This window comes from Dunckerocampus dactyliophorus, chromosome 15 (genome assembly GCF_027744805.1).
Source record: "Dunckerocampus dactyliophorus isolate RoL2022-P2 chromosome 15, RoL_Ddac_1.1, whole genome shotgun sequence".
Lineage (NCBI taxonomy): Eukaryota > Metazoa > Chordata > Actinopteri > Syngnathiformes > Syngnathidae > Dunckerocampus > Dunckerocampus dactyliophorus.
In genome coordinates this window covers 14,272,921-14,291,242 of record NC_072833.1, presented here as the reverse complement: position 1 = coordinate 14,291,242, position 18,322 = coordinate 14,272,921, and the positions used below count along the sequence as shown (strand labels likewise).

General features: G+C 38.3%; 1 protein-coding gene across 16 annotated transcripts in view; it reads left to right on the top strand.

Moving 5' to 3' along the window:
- The window catches only part of LOC129194612 (adhesion G protein-coupled receptor L3-like), a 197,573-nt gene that overhangs the window by 49,709 nt on the left and 129,542 nt on the right, over positions 1–18,322 (top strand). For all 16 annotated transcript variants that reach the window (XM_054799784.1, XM_054799789.1, XM_054799783.1 and 13 more), the window contains exon 3: positions 2,592–2,748. In XM_054799784.1, coding sequence (XP_054655759.1) covers positions 2,694–2,748 — 55 coding nt within the window. In that variant the 5' untranslated portion in view covers positions 2,592–2,693. The remainder of the gene's footprint in view (positions 1–2,591; positions 2,749–18,322) is intronic.

The window sequence follows — 18,322 nt, the reverse complement described above, 5'->3', positions numbered from 1 at the left end:
ATTTCATTCAGACGCTGAGCTGAAATTGATGTTGTTTGTTTGTTTTTATCCCCTCTTCCTCCTCCTCCTCGAATCTGACTGGGAATGAAGTGGAAAATTATGCATGTGCAGTTAGTCGGGAGGAAATTGAGACCTGAAGTCTAAAATACAAATAAAACAAGCTGGCTAACAAACAACAGAGGCTGACAAATGATAGCGGCCGTTAGCGGTGTCTTCAGTGGGCGTGGCCAGTATTGTGTTTTATGGACCATACGTTGGAAAATGCACGTCAAAGATTCTCTATATGACAGGAGTGCTTTGTTGTTTTTAAGTGCCAACTGTAAAAATGCTAGTCAAAGATCCTCTATGGGACAGGAGTGCTCTGCTGTTATTAACACATGTCCAAGAATTACACCCTGGCTGAGGTCATATACATCCATCATAACAATAACCCTGCCAATAATCCTGACCTGTTTTGTAGAAAAGTGCTGATGTCAGCACAAACACACAGGACGATATATTGATGCTTTAGCTTGAAAGGAAATCCATACATGCTGTGCACTGCTGAGGTCACACTATAAATATACAGAATAAATATATATAATATCTCTTGTCTCTAATATCCCGGTTTTGCCACAGGGGCCGAAATCAGAGCGTTTAGTCACCCGCTGTCCGCTAATGTGCTTCCTTTTAGCTTGTGTCCAAAATCAAGCCTGGCTGTAATGACTTGTTTGTGGGGCTGAGTGCCAATTGCTTCTGGTGGCTGATTAATGGCCAACTGTTGTCATGACAACCTACCTTAGCTAACCTAAAGTCATGCTAGATGTCGTACTTCTATGCTTTGAAAAAAACAGCAGGGCGTCCCTGTCTCATAGAAGATCTTTGACTAGCATTGGGTCCGTAAAAACATCAGAGTGCTCCTGTGACATAGATGATCTGTGACAAGCATTTTTGAGGTAAAATCCTTAAGAACAGCAGTGCGCGCTCCTGTCACATAGAGGATCTTCGATTAGTGTGTGCAGTAAGTCCTTGAAAACAGCTTACCTAGTGGATCTCTAGTGTTTTTGCAGTAAGTCCTTAAAACAGCAGGCGCTGCTGTCACATAGAATAAGCGACCATTAATAAAAGTGACACGACACCTTTTGGCCCTGAACCGCAGTTTGGGAATCCCTACTGTAACCCACAGCTGTGCAGTATTTTATGTCTGAATTTGTTGTATTGTATAGCATCACACAATTCTTAAATCATATTTTTGTCATACTTTATTCTTAAAATGTTGACGATATTTAATGCAGAAACATGAAATAGAACATCTTACGTGGCTTTAGAATGCTGTGTCAGAATCTTGATCAGGGTGCTGCGACTTAATTTGCAGTTGTTGTTTTTAAATATGAAAAGTGTATGCAAAAAGTATGCAAAATATTGTTTTTGTATATTTTTCTCATGGTGCATTTGTGCAGAAAGCTGACACATGATCTTTAATGATTAGATCATCTATGATCCACTAGAAGGCATAATCTGCTGTAATCTCTGCAAAGCGATACGATTGGTAGCGCTGACATTTAACCCTTTTACTCCTTAATCCCCCACCAAAAATTCCAGATTAGTGTAATCAGATTGTTTATGTTGGAGATAATAAATACAAAGGCTTTATTATGAGGACAAGCGGCATAGAATATGAATGAATAAACGAATGAATTTATTATGCAGAAACATGTCGAAGTCAGGGAAACTATTGCTCTATGTCAGTTTGCATTCATTTGTCATTATTTTGGATAACCTAGTAATGTATCCTGGAAAGATGTTTTTTTTTGACACTATTTTAGCACATGAAATATCATTGAATTTGTCAAATATATCACATACATATAAAACAATGTTTTTTCATTATTTTTGTATTATTTTTAGGCAAAGTATAACCTGAAACACTGCAAAGATTTTTTATTTTGTCATTATGTCTACTATGTGAAGAAATGTATATTAAATAATAATATAGCATATAATTGAAAACTAATAATAAATACGTGTGTTATTATTATTATTATTATCTTTATTATTGATATTATTATTATTATTATTATTATTAACATCTGTATTTATTCATTTGTAATTATTTTGGAATTATGTATGTAATTTCCTGACCGGAGGATACAAGAGACTATCTTGTGTTGTTTTTCAAAAAACCTTGCCACAACAATACCTCTCCAAACTTGATACTTAGTGTTATCTGATGGGGTCACGCACACACACACACACACACACACACACACACACACACACACACACACACACACACACACACACACGTAACACGTTGTAATGAAGTGAGATCGTGTTGCAGCCTTGTGAACAATGCCTGAGACGATGGGTGTGGCCGAAAGTAAACATGCAAATGATCTGAATATCATGAATATTAATCAATCCTAGCCGAGTTTGATTGATGAGCACTCACTAGAACATAATTAAAACTGTGATTATCATTTCCTTTTCAGTTTTGAGGATGTGAGGGCATCTTGAGTGTGTCTGATGGCTTGGAGTGCTGGACAAAAAACCTCTATATGGCAGGATTGCTCCTGTGCATACAACAAACGTAGGTTTGTGTTTTTTTCCAGGGGGAATCTGACATAAGCGTATAGTGGTGATCTGTCTGCTACCAGACCTCAGTGCTGACCTCCGCCGTGACCTATAGCAGCGGGCGGTTAGAGGGGGAGGCCATGTGGGCCGCACGCCTGCTAGTCCTTGCCAGCCTCTTTGCACCGGCCGCTATGGGTAAGTCTTTTATTTTTTTTATTGTTATTGCTTGCTTTTTTGCTGTCTTTTTGTATTTTAAGTGCCAGATTGTGTTGTTTTTATTTCTGATAAAAATGACACTGTTCGTCTTTAATTGTTAACTTGTCTTTAATGCAAGCTAACATTGCCTACTGTGCTGAAATCATGTCTCCCAGTTCAATAACACTCGTCAATTTGAATTTGATGTAATGCAAAATAACATACCGTAAATTCCAGTGTATAAGCCACTACTTTTTTCTTAAACTTTGAACCCTGTGGTTTATACTTATACTAATTTATGGCTAAATCCTAATCTGGTGACATCTCCTTTACCCCACTAAATGTTTAAATACTGTGCTGAGCCAAGGAAGCGGTAGTTCTTTCTTTGGCAGGAGCCAATCATGAGCTATCAGTGCACTCACAACGAGCTTGTCAACCCATTGCAAATCGCAGGAGGTCATTATATATGACAGTATAACAACACAACAGACTACGAAGAACACTTCACGAACAACATTAAATTCATCACACAGTAACTTAACACTCAAAAGGTGTACCTGACAAATACACAAACATGTGCCAGTATGAGTTTGAAATGAAAAAAACAACTCCCATAGTCCATTGTGTATGAGCAATGCATTCATTGGGGCGTAGCAATAACGTCAGCCTCCCTCTGGGCTCTGGGTCCTCTGGCTCCCTCTGGTGGACAGAGGCAGCTTTGCAGCGCCATCCACCATTTTTTATGCTGCTTGTCCTTCAATGAACTGCTCCACTGGCAGTAATGCATTACGGGTAGATGTTAAAATAACTGCTGTTTGTTATTTTAAACTCGTATTGGTACTTTGTATGAATATTTCCTAGGCACACTTTAAGTGTTAAGTTGCTGTGTGATGAGATTTATGTTGTTTGTAAGATGAAACCGTGAGTCAGACTGTTATATTGAGTAATGACCTCCTGCAATTTCCAATGGTTTGGCAAACTCGTCGTGAGTTTTTTTCCAAGATCATGCTTGGCTCTTGTCAAATAAAGAGCTGCCTGGTCCTCATGGACTTGTGCGTGCCAAAGTGTGTCATTTTATGACGTGGACATGTGTGGCTTATACACCGGTGCAGTTTATATATGAACAAATCTGTTTTCTCCTCTAAACTTAGTGGGTGCGGCTTATACACCGGAATTTACAGCAATAATTTTAATGATAATTTCAGGAATAATACATTTTTATCGTTCTTATTTTTAAAATATTTATCTATTTATAGAATATGTATCTAGGCATTGCTATGATATACTTTGATGCTTCAACCAGCATGATAGATAGTCATTCTTGTGGGGTTCTCAGCATTCACACTACAGCGTTTTTTCCTATCTTACTTTTTAGTTCTTCTTAAGCATTTTTTCAAACTTTTCATGCCTGGAGATCATTTCGGTTTAATTTGCTTTTTGTAGTGTCTTCTTTCTTTTTTTAAAAAAAAACTTTCAGACCCTAAGGATTGTTTTCCAGGAAATCATAAAGCCATTTAAATATAGATTAAAAAAGGCATAAGACTGGTCACCGTGTAAAAAATGTATTGCTGTCATTGTGCATGCGGGGACCTCCAATGGCCCCCCATCCCCAGAGAGGACTGACAGTGTGTCCTCTTGAGAATGTTGTCCTACTTCAGGATCTCTAGTCCCCAACTCCTTTGGCCCTGTCACACGAGACATGCACTGACGTGCAGCATTGACATGTAATGCTTCACGTAGCTGGACAACCGAAAGATGTAGTAGATTAATCATGAATCAATTCATCAGTTAGGGTTAGTAACAGGCCTGTGTTACTAACACAGAATTCAGAATTTCAGAATTCAATTCAATTCAATGGATGAATTTGAATTTGACCTGCCTCCACTCCACAGGATGCTGAATTGAATTTGAATTACAGGAAATGGAATTGAATTCAATGCAATTCAGAGAAATTCATTCTCATCACAGTTTAGTGAGAATTAGACACTTTTAACTTACATTTTCTTCCAAATGACACACTAACATTAAGCATACTCCTTAATGTTGGAAAGTTTAGCAGTTTATGAGAAGTCAAAGTATAAACCGGAGGGCCGCATAATAAAATAAAAAAATCAAAGGATGTGGGGGTCCACTATGATATGTTTATATTTTAAAATTTTGTAAAAAGGCTAAAAAAATGATTATATGTAAATTGACAAAGACATCAGCATTTCACATTCATCTATTTACATTGTGCCTGTTTGCTCTATTTTACTTATGATGATTATTATTATTATTATTATTTTTAACAATAAAAATGAGTTGCAAATGGACCCCAGGCCACACTTTGGACCCCCTGAATTAAATATTGTTAATATGAAAACCTAAAAAAATGGTCATACTTCATTGTTGTACTAGTGTAAAAATAAGTTAGCCACTGTTAATATTAAAACGTAAAAACAATACAATAGCCAATTTTTATTTTTAAGACAATAGAGAAAGGCGCAATTGACATCGTTAATTGCCCTGCGAGTGTAAAAATAAGTTAAATGCTGTTCATATGAAAACCTAAAACAATACAACAACCTTAATCGACAAAGGCTTATTGTCATTATTTTAACATACTTAAGTGTCATACAAGCGTAAAAAGAAGTTAACCACTGTTAATAATGACATGTAAAAAACAGCCATGATATTCAATCAACACGTCCTTGAGCATTATAATTTTTGTAAAGGTAGAATTTGTAGCTGTACCTTGTAGTGAGATGAAGTGCTGTTCTGTTCTCCTATCCAACAATTTAAAAGTCTTTACAATTGTAATGATCTGTTTTATCTGAGTAGGTTTCCAATGTTAATATTTGATTAAAAAAACAATTAATATATTTAACTATGTACTATAATGCCGCGCAGTGGTTTAGTGGTTAGCATGTTGGCCACACAGTCACAGTCCGGAGATCGGGAAGACCTTTTTGGGCATTTCTGTGTGGAGTTTGCATGTTCTCCCCGTGCGTGCGTGGGTTTCCTCCCACATTCCAAAAACATGCATGTTAGGTTAATTGGAGACTCTAAATTGTCCATAGGTATGAATGTGAGTGTGAATGGTTGTTTGTCTATATGTGCCCTGCGATTGGCTGGCGACCAGTCCAGGGTGTACCCCGCCTGTCGCTCGAAGTCAGCTGGGATAGGCTCCAGCATACCCCCGTGACCCTAATGGGGAGAAGCGGCATAGAAAATGGATGGCTGGATCTACTATAATAAAGTATTGTGCAAAAAGTCCATACAACAATATTTTTTATAAAATTTTATATACATACACCTTAATTATGCATCATGAATTTCTTTGAATTTGATGGAATTTCAATCGTACTTCCTGCAATTTGAATTTGAATTGCAATTCTGCTTCCTGTTTGCAACTGCACTTCAAATTCAAATTCAAGAATTGAATTGGAATTTAGAGGTCATTCTCAATTCAATTCTGAATTTCGTACAGCGCTGGTTAGTAAGGACCATCATGTTAACTATAGAGACACAAGATGAATGCTGGGAGACAAGCGGTTACACTGCAGTTCATGTGCACATTTAACACTTGACATTTACATGTCAAAAATGTGTCAATACTGAGAGACAATCATTCATGCAAATCTAGATTTTTTTATTGTGAGAGCGCTGAAAGAGATGTTTTGACACTAGTGTTTTTAGTGTGAAAACATTGTGAGAATGCAGAGAGGTGAGCATTTGCACCAGTGCTATTTTACATCAAAAATATATTGCGTCAATTCCGAAAGACGAGCACTCACACTAATTGTTAATGCTGAGAGACAAACATTCACGCTAGTGTTTATGAATGCCCAAAAAAAGTATCACTTGTGATACACAAGCATTGAAATGAATGCTAAGATGTGTGAAAATATAAAGTCAATGCTGAGAGCACAGCGCTCACACTCATTCTCACAACATACAGTAAGAAGTCAGTACGATGTAAAAATGTGCTGCCATGGTGTCAGTGACGTTAGCCGTTTGATAAACATACAAACAAAAAGCCCCGCCATAGTTTTTGGTCACAGTGAATAACAATAGAAAATCAATGCGGCAAACAACACTGCAGCACATTCATCATGTGTTTTCCGTGCATGCAAAAAGCTCCAGGGAAAAGATTTGATATTTATTCCTCTTAATACCGTCCTTCGAAATCAGGAGATGGTGGGAGCGCTCATAATGGATGGAAGTGTGGTGTCTTGCCGATTTTTCCTGCTTGGAAAACGAGCGCATTCATCAAGGAGGCAAGCAGATGGTCTAAAACGGGAGCCACAACATCAAGGCCTATGAAGGGAATCGGTCGACATTCATCCATGCTCCCCCTATTGTTTTCAACTGGCAACTACTGCAGTGCACACAATAATAACTGTAGTGTACAGTGTATACGTCACACGACTGTCATGTTAGCTCACAAAAAACATGAGAGGTATCTGGGCTCAACATTGAACATGCATAAAAATGCTGTTGTATTTTAAATATTGCTATTTTTTATAATTGTATAATACTTGCTGATAGAACTTAATTACTAATTCTCCTGTATCATTTTTTTCCTCTTAGTGTATCTGCGGATTGCTATGATATGCTGTGATGGATTATTATTATGTTCCTGAATTATTTTCCATGTTTAGCATTCAAGCTTGGTTCTCAGCATTCATTCATGCACAACAGTGTTTTTTTGGTTTTGTTTTCGAAATGTCCTACTTCTTCTGCAAGTTAGCAAGTAAACAGGAATAGAGACGGTTGGGCTCGTCCACCAATGCAGCGAACACGGTGATGCTGGGTCACCATGACAACCAAATCCAGAGTAACATCAAAACTGTGATTTTTTTAACATCAAATGACGACGTATGTTAGCTTTAAAAATGCTGCAGTGTTGCATTGCTCAGGTACATTGCACCGTTAGCCGCTGTGGCACTTAATTCCGTCTTCTTGTGGCAGGGCGCCGCCTCCATCTGCTTGAGGCGTCCTTGGATTTGCCTAATTTACTTAATTAATTAAACAAATGATTTATTCCACCTCATATTTCAAAGTGAGGAGTGAGGAGGTAGTGAAAGTTATTTGTTGAGGCCAGTGAGGGGTGCTGTGTTGTGTTGTGACAAGCAAGAAGCCTCTTGAAGCATTGCAAATATGCACACTGGATGTCACTCATTCCGTTTTTTTCTAATTATATTTGCATCTCAATGCGACAGGAGTTTGAATACATAAATCTGCATTCAAAATATTGATCAAGTGAGTGCTTTTTTATAATGCAACACTGACGACAGAAGAAGACGCAAGAAAAACAAGTTGGCGGCCTTTTATTTAAGATTTGTTTTTGTTAACTTTATTGACACCTGTGAGAAATCAAACTTAGCATATTCCAGTGCTTCTGAAATAGTGGGGCGGAACCTCTCGGGGGGGGGCGCACAGAGGTGTCGGGCGGTGCGTGAGAGGCATGGGGCACTATACTCATTTTTTTTTTTTAAGGGTGGCAGGTCGGTCAGTGTATTGATGCTGGGGCCAGCAGCTCATACAGTGGTTTGTACAAAATAAATTAATCAATATTACAGGTCTTCAATAGTATTTCAAATTAAGGTCTGTGTGAAAAAAAAATCTGTACCCTAGGGGGCCATGACAGAAGAACATTTGACAAGCCCTGGCATATACTGTATATGTAAAGAAATGCTGTTGCCGGGCAGAAAAGCCATGCAATTATGCCTCCCCTGGAGAATCTGGGAGTGGGGATGCTGAGAGCCAAACATTTACACCGGTGATGTTCAAACAACCACAATGCTATTACTATTGTGTGTCTCGAATTGTGTTGTGCAAATGCTGAGAGGTGAGCATGTTTGCTGTTACTGCGTATCAAAGATGTTTTGTGTAATGTTGAGAGACTAGCATTCACACGATTGTTTTGCATCATGAAATACGCAGTACGAATGCTGAGAGGCCAGCATTTATGCTGCCATTTTGCGTCGAAACTGTGTTTTGTAATGCTGAGAAACTAGCATCCATGCTACTGTTATTCTGCACCACAAAATACGTTGTGTGAATGCTGAGAGATGAGCATTTATACTGTTATTTTGTGTCAAAACTGTGTTGTTTGAATGCTGAGCGATAAGCACCGTCAGTGTACACGACAAAATATTGTGAATGTTGATGGACAAGTCTTCAGACGAGTCTTCGTGTGCGTCCAAATATATACAGTGGAACCTTGGTTAGCATCAATTTGTTCCAGAAGGTCAGCCTCTAACCAAAAAATGTAGAAATAATGTAAATCTAATTAATCTGTTCCAGAAAGCACATTTTTATAGTTTTACAATTATGGTTTTACATGCAGAAAACAATTTGAAATGTGTAGAAATACAGTACATACAGTATAAATGATGAATGAATGGGATGAATGAACATTTAAGGCTACTTTTACCTTCATAGATGACATAGACATAGATGACTTCAAGTTCCTTTTGCCCTTTTGTCAAGCGACCGAATAGGATGCTAACAAGGAAGGATGTTTTGTGGTAAAAAGACTATATTAAGAACACAGTTGGACCCATGGACTGTATTAACAATTCAATTCCATTCAATTCCATTCATATTGCGCCAAATCACAACAGCAGTTACAGTATGTCATGGCACTTCACACATGAAGGTCACATTCATAAATGAAAACAGAGAACCAGTTGAAACCCCAATATATGATATACTGTATATATTATATATATATTATATATATATTATTATATAATATATATTCCAATATTTTTTCCACAAAGTGAGTTTTATACCAAAAGCACAAAAGAACAAAATATGACATAAAGTGCCCTTTTTAAGAGGACTTTTAAAAATTTCAGCAGCAACTCAAATGCTTGTTTAATCATCTCTAAGCATTAAGGGGACAATTAGCTCATTGTCTCCATTTTCCACAGGAAACGATGATGCACCATCATTTACATGAACTGGGTTTGTAGTTTTATTAATTTTCCCTTTCAGTGACATCTCGAATGTTGCTGTGTGGTTTAAATGTAGCCACTCCTCCGCCCAGTGTTTGCCGCAGATGGTGCTTTGTGAGAGGTGTTGCTTCTCCGGAGCACAGTACTCGCCGCTGTGAGTCGGAGCTTTTCTGAAGCTCGGTGCTAGCTATCCACAGCCACTCCTGGCGCGATGTGTAGTTGCTCCGAATCCCGGTGTTAGCCTGGCCAGGTGTGAGGCGCAGTCACTCCGCAGTCACTCTGAGGCCCGGTGCCAGCGGCAGATGATGCTTATGGCGACGGGTAGCTGTTCCGGGGATCGGTGTTAGCCTCTGCTTCCAAAGGCCGGTGCTAGCGGGAGATGACGCCTGTAGCAAGGTGTAGCTTTTCCGGAGTTACAGCACAAATCCAGTCTATATCGATACAAACGATATGTTTGTTTTTGATAAAAGAAATATCGATATTTAAATATGTTGTGTAAATGCTGAGACGCCTCCAAACATGTAACCAAAAATGCTGAGCCTTGCATTCGCACTGTTTATGCACATCCAAAAATGTATATTTTCAATGCAGAGAGACAAGTATTAACATTTATCTTATGACGTGTCACAGATCATGCAATGCGAGGAAAACGTGTGTGTGCGTTAGCGAAGATAAAAGACTAGTATATAAAATACTGTAATTCCCGTCTAAAGTACCGGAACTGTAAACGACTTGACCTTGGCGTCTCTCCGAGCAAGGAGGCGACGCCATTAGCAGTCGAGCGCTACATCCAATACGTCCCGCTGTCCTTCCTTTTATTGTAATGAGAGTCCAATTAATAAGAAAATGGCTTCTCAGTGGAGGAACCTTCTTTTGTATGGAAATGACCCCACCAAAGCTCCTTATCGATTTGCCTGAGAGACAATCACAAGATTATTCAATGACAAAACTGGAGGAGAAGAAAAACACCAATAGATATCTTGGAGTGGCATCTGTAAAGTTGAACACCCCAAAAGTGGTATAGTTCTGATTGGATTCAAGATTTACTGGGGAAAGTATGCCTCAAAGGTCAAATGTGGTGTCATCAAAGCTCATGAGACTGCTCACCGAGCATTGGGAGGATTAACAGGAACAAGTGTTTTTCTTTGAAGTGTGGTTTAAACCGTAGAAGTGGTGATTAAACTTTACCAAAAAGACAAAAATACAGGGATCACACTACGATTGGTGCTCTTAATTGCGCTGATGTTGTCAGTCCGGTTGTCCTGAATTCGTAATGCCAGCCTCATACCTGTCAAGTCGAGTACTCTGAAAATAGTACAATTTGGGGTAACAACACCTGAGCATCTACAACATGTACGCCATCAGTGTGTTTTTCTTTTTTCGTGTGTTACGTGATGATAACCATAGAACAGAAAATGGAACTTAACTTGCTTACTAATAGATACCTTACAGTGGCACACGTTGAGCACAGCGAAAGTGGAAACATTTTGACCAAAATTTGAGGTTTTTCTTTTTCTTTTTTTTGGTTCTTGTTCTGGGTTTTTTTTTTTATGAGGCCACCACATAAGTCTATGAAGTGTGATGATAGTCATAGAACAGGAAATGGAACTTAGCTTTCATATATGACAGATCCTGCAGTAAAACATAAGCAATACAACTGCTCGATCTTAATTTCGTCAAGCAGACGCTATCTTGCAGTACCGATAGATGCCTTACCTAAAACCTGGCGTTTGACCAATATTACGGGGAAAATATGACTGAAAAGGGTTCACAGTTACTCCTCATTTATTGCAGTCAATTGGTTCCAGACCCAACCGTCATAAGTGAATTTTTTGGAGTAAGATTCCTTCTTCTTCCTACTCCTTCTTTTTAAATTAAGTATTTTCAATGCTAAGAAAATAGAAAATCTGTTCAAAATCTTCGAAATATGATTTTTAACATTATTAGAGCCCTCGAGACATTAAATAACACCCCTATAGTCACATTTGTATCCGTATGTCCAAATACAGTAGATATAATCAGAGAAAATAAGCCATTCAAGACATAAAGAATACTTGTGTGTTGCAATAAATGTATTCCGGACGTGTGGACAGCAAGTGACCTCGGTGGTTCAGAGCTGGATTACAGCCACAGCAGCAGCACGTGATGACGATGATGATGATTATTATTATGTGATTCTTATTGTGCCTGTTGTGACACAATTTAAACCTGCAATAAAAGCCTGTTGTTCCGGTGATCAAGTATATTACTGACACCTAGTGATGAACCACCTAGTACACAATTTGAACGTGTCTTCTTAATTTCTTGTACAGTAATCGCTCGTTTATCACGGTTAATTGGTTCCAGACCCAACCATGATAAGTGAATTTCCCAGAAGTAGGATTACATTCTTCATAAACAGAATATTTTCGTAGTTACAGCGTAGAAAACCTGTTTATGACCTTCTAAATACAGTTTTTAACATTATTAGAGCCCTCTAGACATGAAATAACACCCCATAGTCACTTTTACACTTGTCTTACCCATTATAGTAGACATAATAATAGAAAATAAGCCATTTAAGACATAAACACGTTAGTATTGACAGCGTACTTCATGTGGTGGCTGTTGTCCCATCAATGTAATGTTACTGACACCAACTGAACAGTGTAAAATAATACTGTAATGTCGCTGTCTGTGGTTAAGAAGAGACTCATGATGCACTTCAATCGCTTTGTTAACAAACAGAGAACAAATATGCAGTGAACATTCAACAGGAGCTGCTGTCGACCACAACTCACGCCAGTCACTGCGCTCTCCACCCTGCTAACTCTACGAAACGCAGGCAACTCTAGCTAGCTGACGTCACACACACCCTTCCTAGGCCCAACTCCTTGAGTCACAGATATTACACGACATATCAGATCTTTTGAATGCCTGATATTTGTATTTGTGTTCATTTAGCCATTTTTTATGCTTGAAAATACAACATTTTGCCCAAGAATATGTAAAATTTGATTAAATCTGCATATTTTTGACTAATAATAGGCCGTAGTCAACCATGAAACAGCTATAATTTATTAATTAAAGCTACGACCAATGTTGAACAAGCTCTCGCACCCCCAAGCATAGCTTTGTACGCCCCGAATAAACACAGCAGTTTCAAGAGGATTAATATAGAATATAGAATTAATATTTCTTTAGTCACACTGCAAAATGCGAACCGCAAAGTGGTGAGCGACGACTGTATTTGTATTTTAGTTCACTTACCCGTGTTTACGCTTGAAACTGGGGCAAAACGTGTAAAATTAGCTTAAGTGTGCATTTATTTACTAATAGGCCATATCAACCACAAAACAGCATGATTTATGAATTCATATGTTTGAAAAAAAATGTGATAGAGTGAAGCCGCTAAATTTGAACCGCGATATAACGAGGGACGACTGTAATTTTTTAAAATGAGTATTTTGTTTGTTTTTGGGCTTTTTTTGTGATGCCACCACACAAGTCTATTAAGTGTGATGATAACCATAGAACAGGAAATGGACTCTAACTTGCTTACATGTAGGTGCTGCTGCAGTAAAACAGAAGCAATATAATTAATTAGTAAAAATCACTGACAAGCACTCTCACACATTAATTTCACCAAGCGGATGCTAATTAGCATGTCGTTAATGACTAGCATAAAATGACTGGCAAAGCTTCCATAGTTCCATGTTGAGTATCATTACCAGCATTACCTTTAAAACGGCACTAGATGACCTTCCTGTTCCCCGGCCGTTACAGTAGTTTTACTTTATTCTAGTTTTATTACACAGCGGTTCGCTTATCTTTACACTTTTATGGCAGTAATCGTCCATAATTCATGTGTTTACCAAGCGGAGTGCTGTGCAGAATGGGAAAACATCCCGCCTAATTTGCCTGCACATTTGCGCAAATACAAACGTGCATCTTCAGCCTCTTGACCTCGCCGTCAATACCCGTCCTCATTAAACGCCATCCCCCCCACCCCTCCAGTGTGTGGTACCAATTTAAACTGCATCACTCAACTGTTTCTCACCGTCTTCCTGCTAGCAGGGATGCTAATTCATTTATGGGGCAGACATACGGTCAACACGACTATAAAACACGCAGGTGTTTAACCCTGCCCTGACACCCGCCGTGCTGCTGTCAATCATAGCGCGGCGTGCGAGTACTTGGCGACTCCTAATATCAAGGTGCTATTGATTTTCCATTCATTATAGGAGGATATAAAAAGTGAAGGGATTTGTTAGCAGCGTGCCAAAAGGAGGTGGTGGTGTAGCTTTTCACTGCACGCCCAAAGTGGCCTGAGGTGGGACAATTCTGTATTCCAGCAACAATACACCTCTAAAGTCGCCCAAAAACGTTGGCAGTTGAACCACTGCCATGCAAGCGTTCCTCATCAGATCTTCAAAACAATAACTCTGCTTTTTTTTCTTTTTTTCTTTTTTTTTTAAACAGTAGTTAGGGTTTTTACACCTTTTCACCCCTGAAACAATTAAAAATGTTAAATTGAGATAAATGCAATGCGGATCGCCCTTAAATCATCTAAACAATAAGATGTAATGCAAAGATGAGATGCTAGTAAAAAGACATTAACCGCTGTCATAACAATCTAAAAACAATGAAATGCTCAGACTTAAAGGAAAACTGCACTTTTAAAAAAACATTTTTGCCCTTCATCCACAATCCTTAAATTTGTTGCCCTTCTATTGGTCCCGTTCTTGACCGTCTTTGCAGGGAGGAGCATTTCTTACATTTTCTGAATAATTAATAATAAGAATAATAATAATTTCTTGTTTATTTTTTCTTCTTTATTTTTTTAATTCAGAGAATAAATGCTGTGATATTTTTATGAACGATTCTTTAATTTATTCCCCATCTGTGAATGGCTTCCTCCTTCCTCCTTACGATCTCCAGTGCAGTGCAACGCCAGCAGCTCTAGTTCAGTTTGGAGACTTCATCCACTTCTTGAAAGTATGTTTGCTCTGCTCAACCTTCCGAAATCGCTCCCTTACGCCCATCTGCAGTTAGGTACTTTTCAGAAAAAGCTGAGTGCTTGTTTTGAAAATGTCTTTCAACGTTATTTTCTGTTGTTGGCTAATTTATCGCCACATATCGTCGCACACGATTGGCAGAAAATATTGGATATATTGGATTTTGATGTCAAATAGTTTAGTAGTTCTTCACAATCAGAGCAGCAAATGTTTTAACACACCATCTCGCTTCCCCCGCTAATAAATCTTCGGTTGCCAAAAAAAAATCTTTGCAGTTTCCTATGTGTGATATCGCAGCTCCACACCTGCTTCTGTGAAAACACGCATGGCAGGTTCCTCTGGTGTGTTGGATTACAGCGTGTCCACATGATTTGTCTGGCAAGCGCATATACACCATGCTTTTTCTATGATTCCGCGCTTGTTATCTCAACACGAAAAAGCTGTCGTTTTTGAATGTGACAGTGGAAAAAAGAGGATGTTGTCATGCTGCGACGTAGCCGCCGTGGCTAATTGCTAACAATGATGACATCACTCCTTAGTATGTTGGCGGCTGTTGGATCGCTCTTATGCTCCTTTGTTGACACACAATAGCTTCTATGGCGATGTACAGTATGCATTAGGGAATACCAATTCAATTTATTTAAATGAGTGTAGTTCATTGATTTTTGGAAAAAAACTTAAAAAAATGTAAACCCAAAGTTGGAGGACAGCTGTGTAAAAAAGGGAAAAAAATGTGGCTTTGCTACACATCTTAAAATGAAGCTCTGCCAAATGACAACTATTTGTTACATTGTCATATCTGATATGACAAAAATGCAAAAATGTTAATCAAAGATCCTCTAAATGATAGGAGTGCTCTTCTGTTCTATAACACCCACTGCTAGTCAAAGATGCCCTGAATGACACATTTATTTCCCATCCATCCATTTTCTATGCCGCTTCTCCTAATGAGGGTCGCTGGGGTATGCTGGAGCCTATCCCAGCTGACTTCGGGCGACAGGCGGGGTACACCCTGGACTGGTCACCAGCCAATCGCAGGGCACATATAGACAAACAACCATTCACACTCGCATTCATACCTATGGACAATTGTGAAAATAAAAGCGAGTAAGACATCACCTTCCTTGCAAAACCCTCTCAGTGTGCGGTTGTTCCAACAAAAGAAAGTCATTATTATGGTGTCATTTTGCTCCGATAGATCAATAAAAAAAATAAATAAATAAAATAAAGTGCTCCTGTCTTTGAAAACAGCAAAGCCATCAGGGAAATAAAGTAATTGCATCCAGTTTAGGGGATGAAAGCCTTCAATTACGTTCCACTTAATGGGAACAAAACCATTGCTGAAGGTTTGGACATTTTTACGCATTCAAAGCGGGCTAGCCTTGCACTTAAAGGCCCATTGTACATTTTTATGCATTAAAAGCTAGACTTGCGCTTAATATATTAATATCAAAAGGTCCATATTCTGAAACGGATTCTCACATTAAAATATCACCAATTAAACACATTTTGTTATGACTTTATTTTGTACTCAAAGTTCAGATTCATATAAGATGCCGAACAATTGGCGGCACCTTTACAAATTATGATGTTGTAGTGACTCAAATGTCAAAATAAGTCCCGTATCGGCACTAGAGTTGGAACAAAATACTGATATCATAAAGAAACATCGTACACCAACAATCACCACTATTAGCAAAACACTGTCTTATTTCCAGGATGATAAACAAACGGGCGGTACCTTTACGAATTATGGTGTCCATATAAGTTCCTGTAATCTCAATAGATACGGTAAAAAATATTGATATGGTTATACCAACCATATGACCATAACCATAACCATTCTTTTAAATGTAGCATTTTTTCTATGACAGCTGACTTTCTGGATAATATTCTGCTCTGCGTTAAAAAAAAAAAAAAAAAGGTCGTCGCCTGAGGCCATATGTAAACATCATTTACTTGGGAGAACAATTTTCCTCAACTGTTTCACACTTGAAGATAAATAATCCCTCATGCATTATTGAAAAGAATTCAAAGAAGTACTCTTGGAAATCAGCTTCATACAGAATAACCAACCCACCCTCCCCTTTTGAAAGTGGGACGGGCAGCATCCTCCGCATTCACTAATGAATCATTCGCCCTGGGGGCGGTACCCGTCCACCATCACTCGACGGGGTTTGATGTGTTGAATCAGCTCCCTGCCGTCCATCTTTCTTCCATTAATTGAATGAAGCAGCACCTGTTATAAAATGAGAATACCGTACACTAACATAATTAACCAACTCGGAACCTCCGAAATTGTATTTTTTGTTGTTGTCCGATTGATGGCGCCAGTGGTCATGAGGCTATGTGACGCAATAATATAAAAAAGGGATGTCCGGACTTTTTCCTCCGGCGACCAAATAGAGAAAAATGGATGCAGGGGACCACATAAGTGATATTCGTCACCTTTTGTTGACTTAACTTCCTTTGACCTTGTAGACGTGGAAAATGCAGTCGCAGCATAATAGGCGATGCATGATGACGCAGCCACACACACTCCCTTTCACCTCTTGTACCACCTTTAAGCTGCCTACAAATTTTTAAATGGTTAAAATGGATCAAGTACAGTTATTTTTAATCAATAATATTTACCATGATGTCATTGTTTTGTCACGCTATTTCTCATTTTAGGTGCTTTAAAGCCCACTTTGATACATTTTGTGCATTGAAGATACTAAAACCAATTCAATGCCAGGGTTTCCCATAGGATTTTTTGAAGCTGTGATGGTGGGCTGCATGGGAGGCTGCTGTGTCGTGCTGCTGCTGCTGTTGGTTAGAATGTCAACATTCGGGTCGTTTTCACAGGCTTGAACAAGAAATGCATTCATTAACTTTAAATACCTTTCTCTCTGCGTCGTCTTCCTCTCCTTATCTGTCAAGTGCCAACAGGCCAGACAGGTGATTCCGGTGCACGTTTTCAAAATAAAGCGCAGTGAAAAATGTTTGTGATATTTGATATTTTATTTCCAACTACTTGTGGACAATATGTAAATAACAGGCTGTACATATACAGTATCTATATAGCACAGGGGTGCTCACACTTGGGCTACTTTTAATATGACAATGTCCCAAAGATCTACCTCCTACTATACACATAGAGAATATATATATATATATATTTAGTATATTTATGGACATTAAAACATATAGCATATATAAAATCTAACCGGTAAACTTTACAACTACTATCCAAAATACTAATGATTAGTATTTCACATTCACACTTTAAAAGTTTACAAGTCATCAAAAATAATTGATATCATTGAGTAATTCCCAATTCAAATCAATATGGCAATAAGGATAATTACATAATTCATGAATAGTTACTGTATGTACATAAACTGAGTAGTATGTCAGTGAAAATAGCTTTGCAGTGTTCATTATACATACAGTTAATGTATTATGTCCAGTTAGCATTTGCGAAGGAGCATTACAGGTGTTGTACAGGAGATATTAAAAGGATTATACAAAAGACAATGCAGACGAAGTCAAGGCAACATATTAAAAAGCTTTTAGCAGTGGGCACAGTAGTTTGAAAAGTAGTTTTGAACAGTAGTTTGAAAAACCAACTTGTAGAAAACACACATT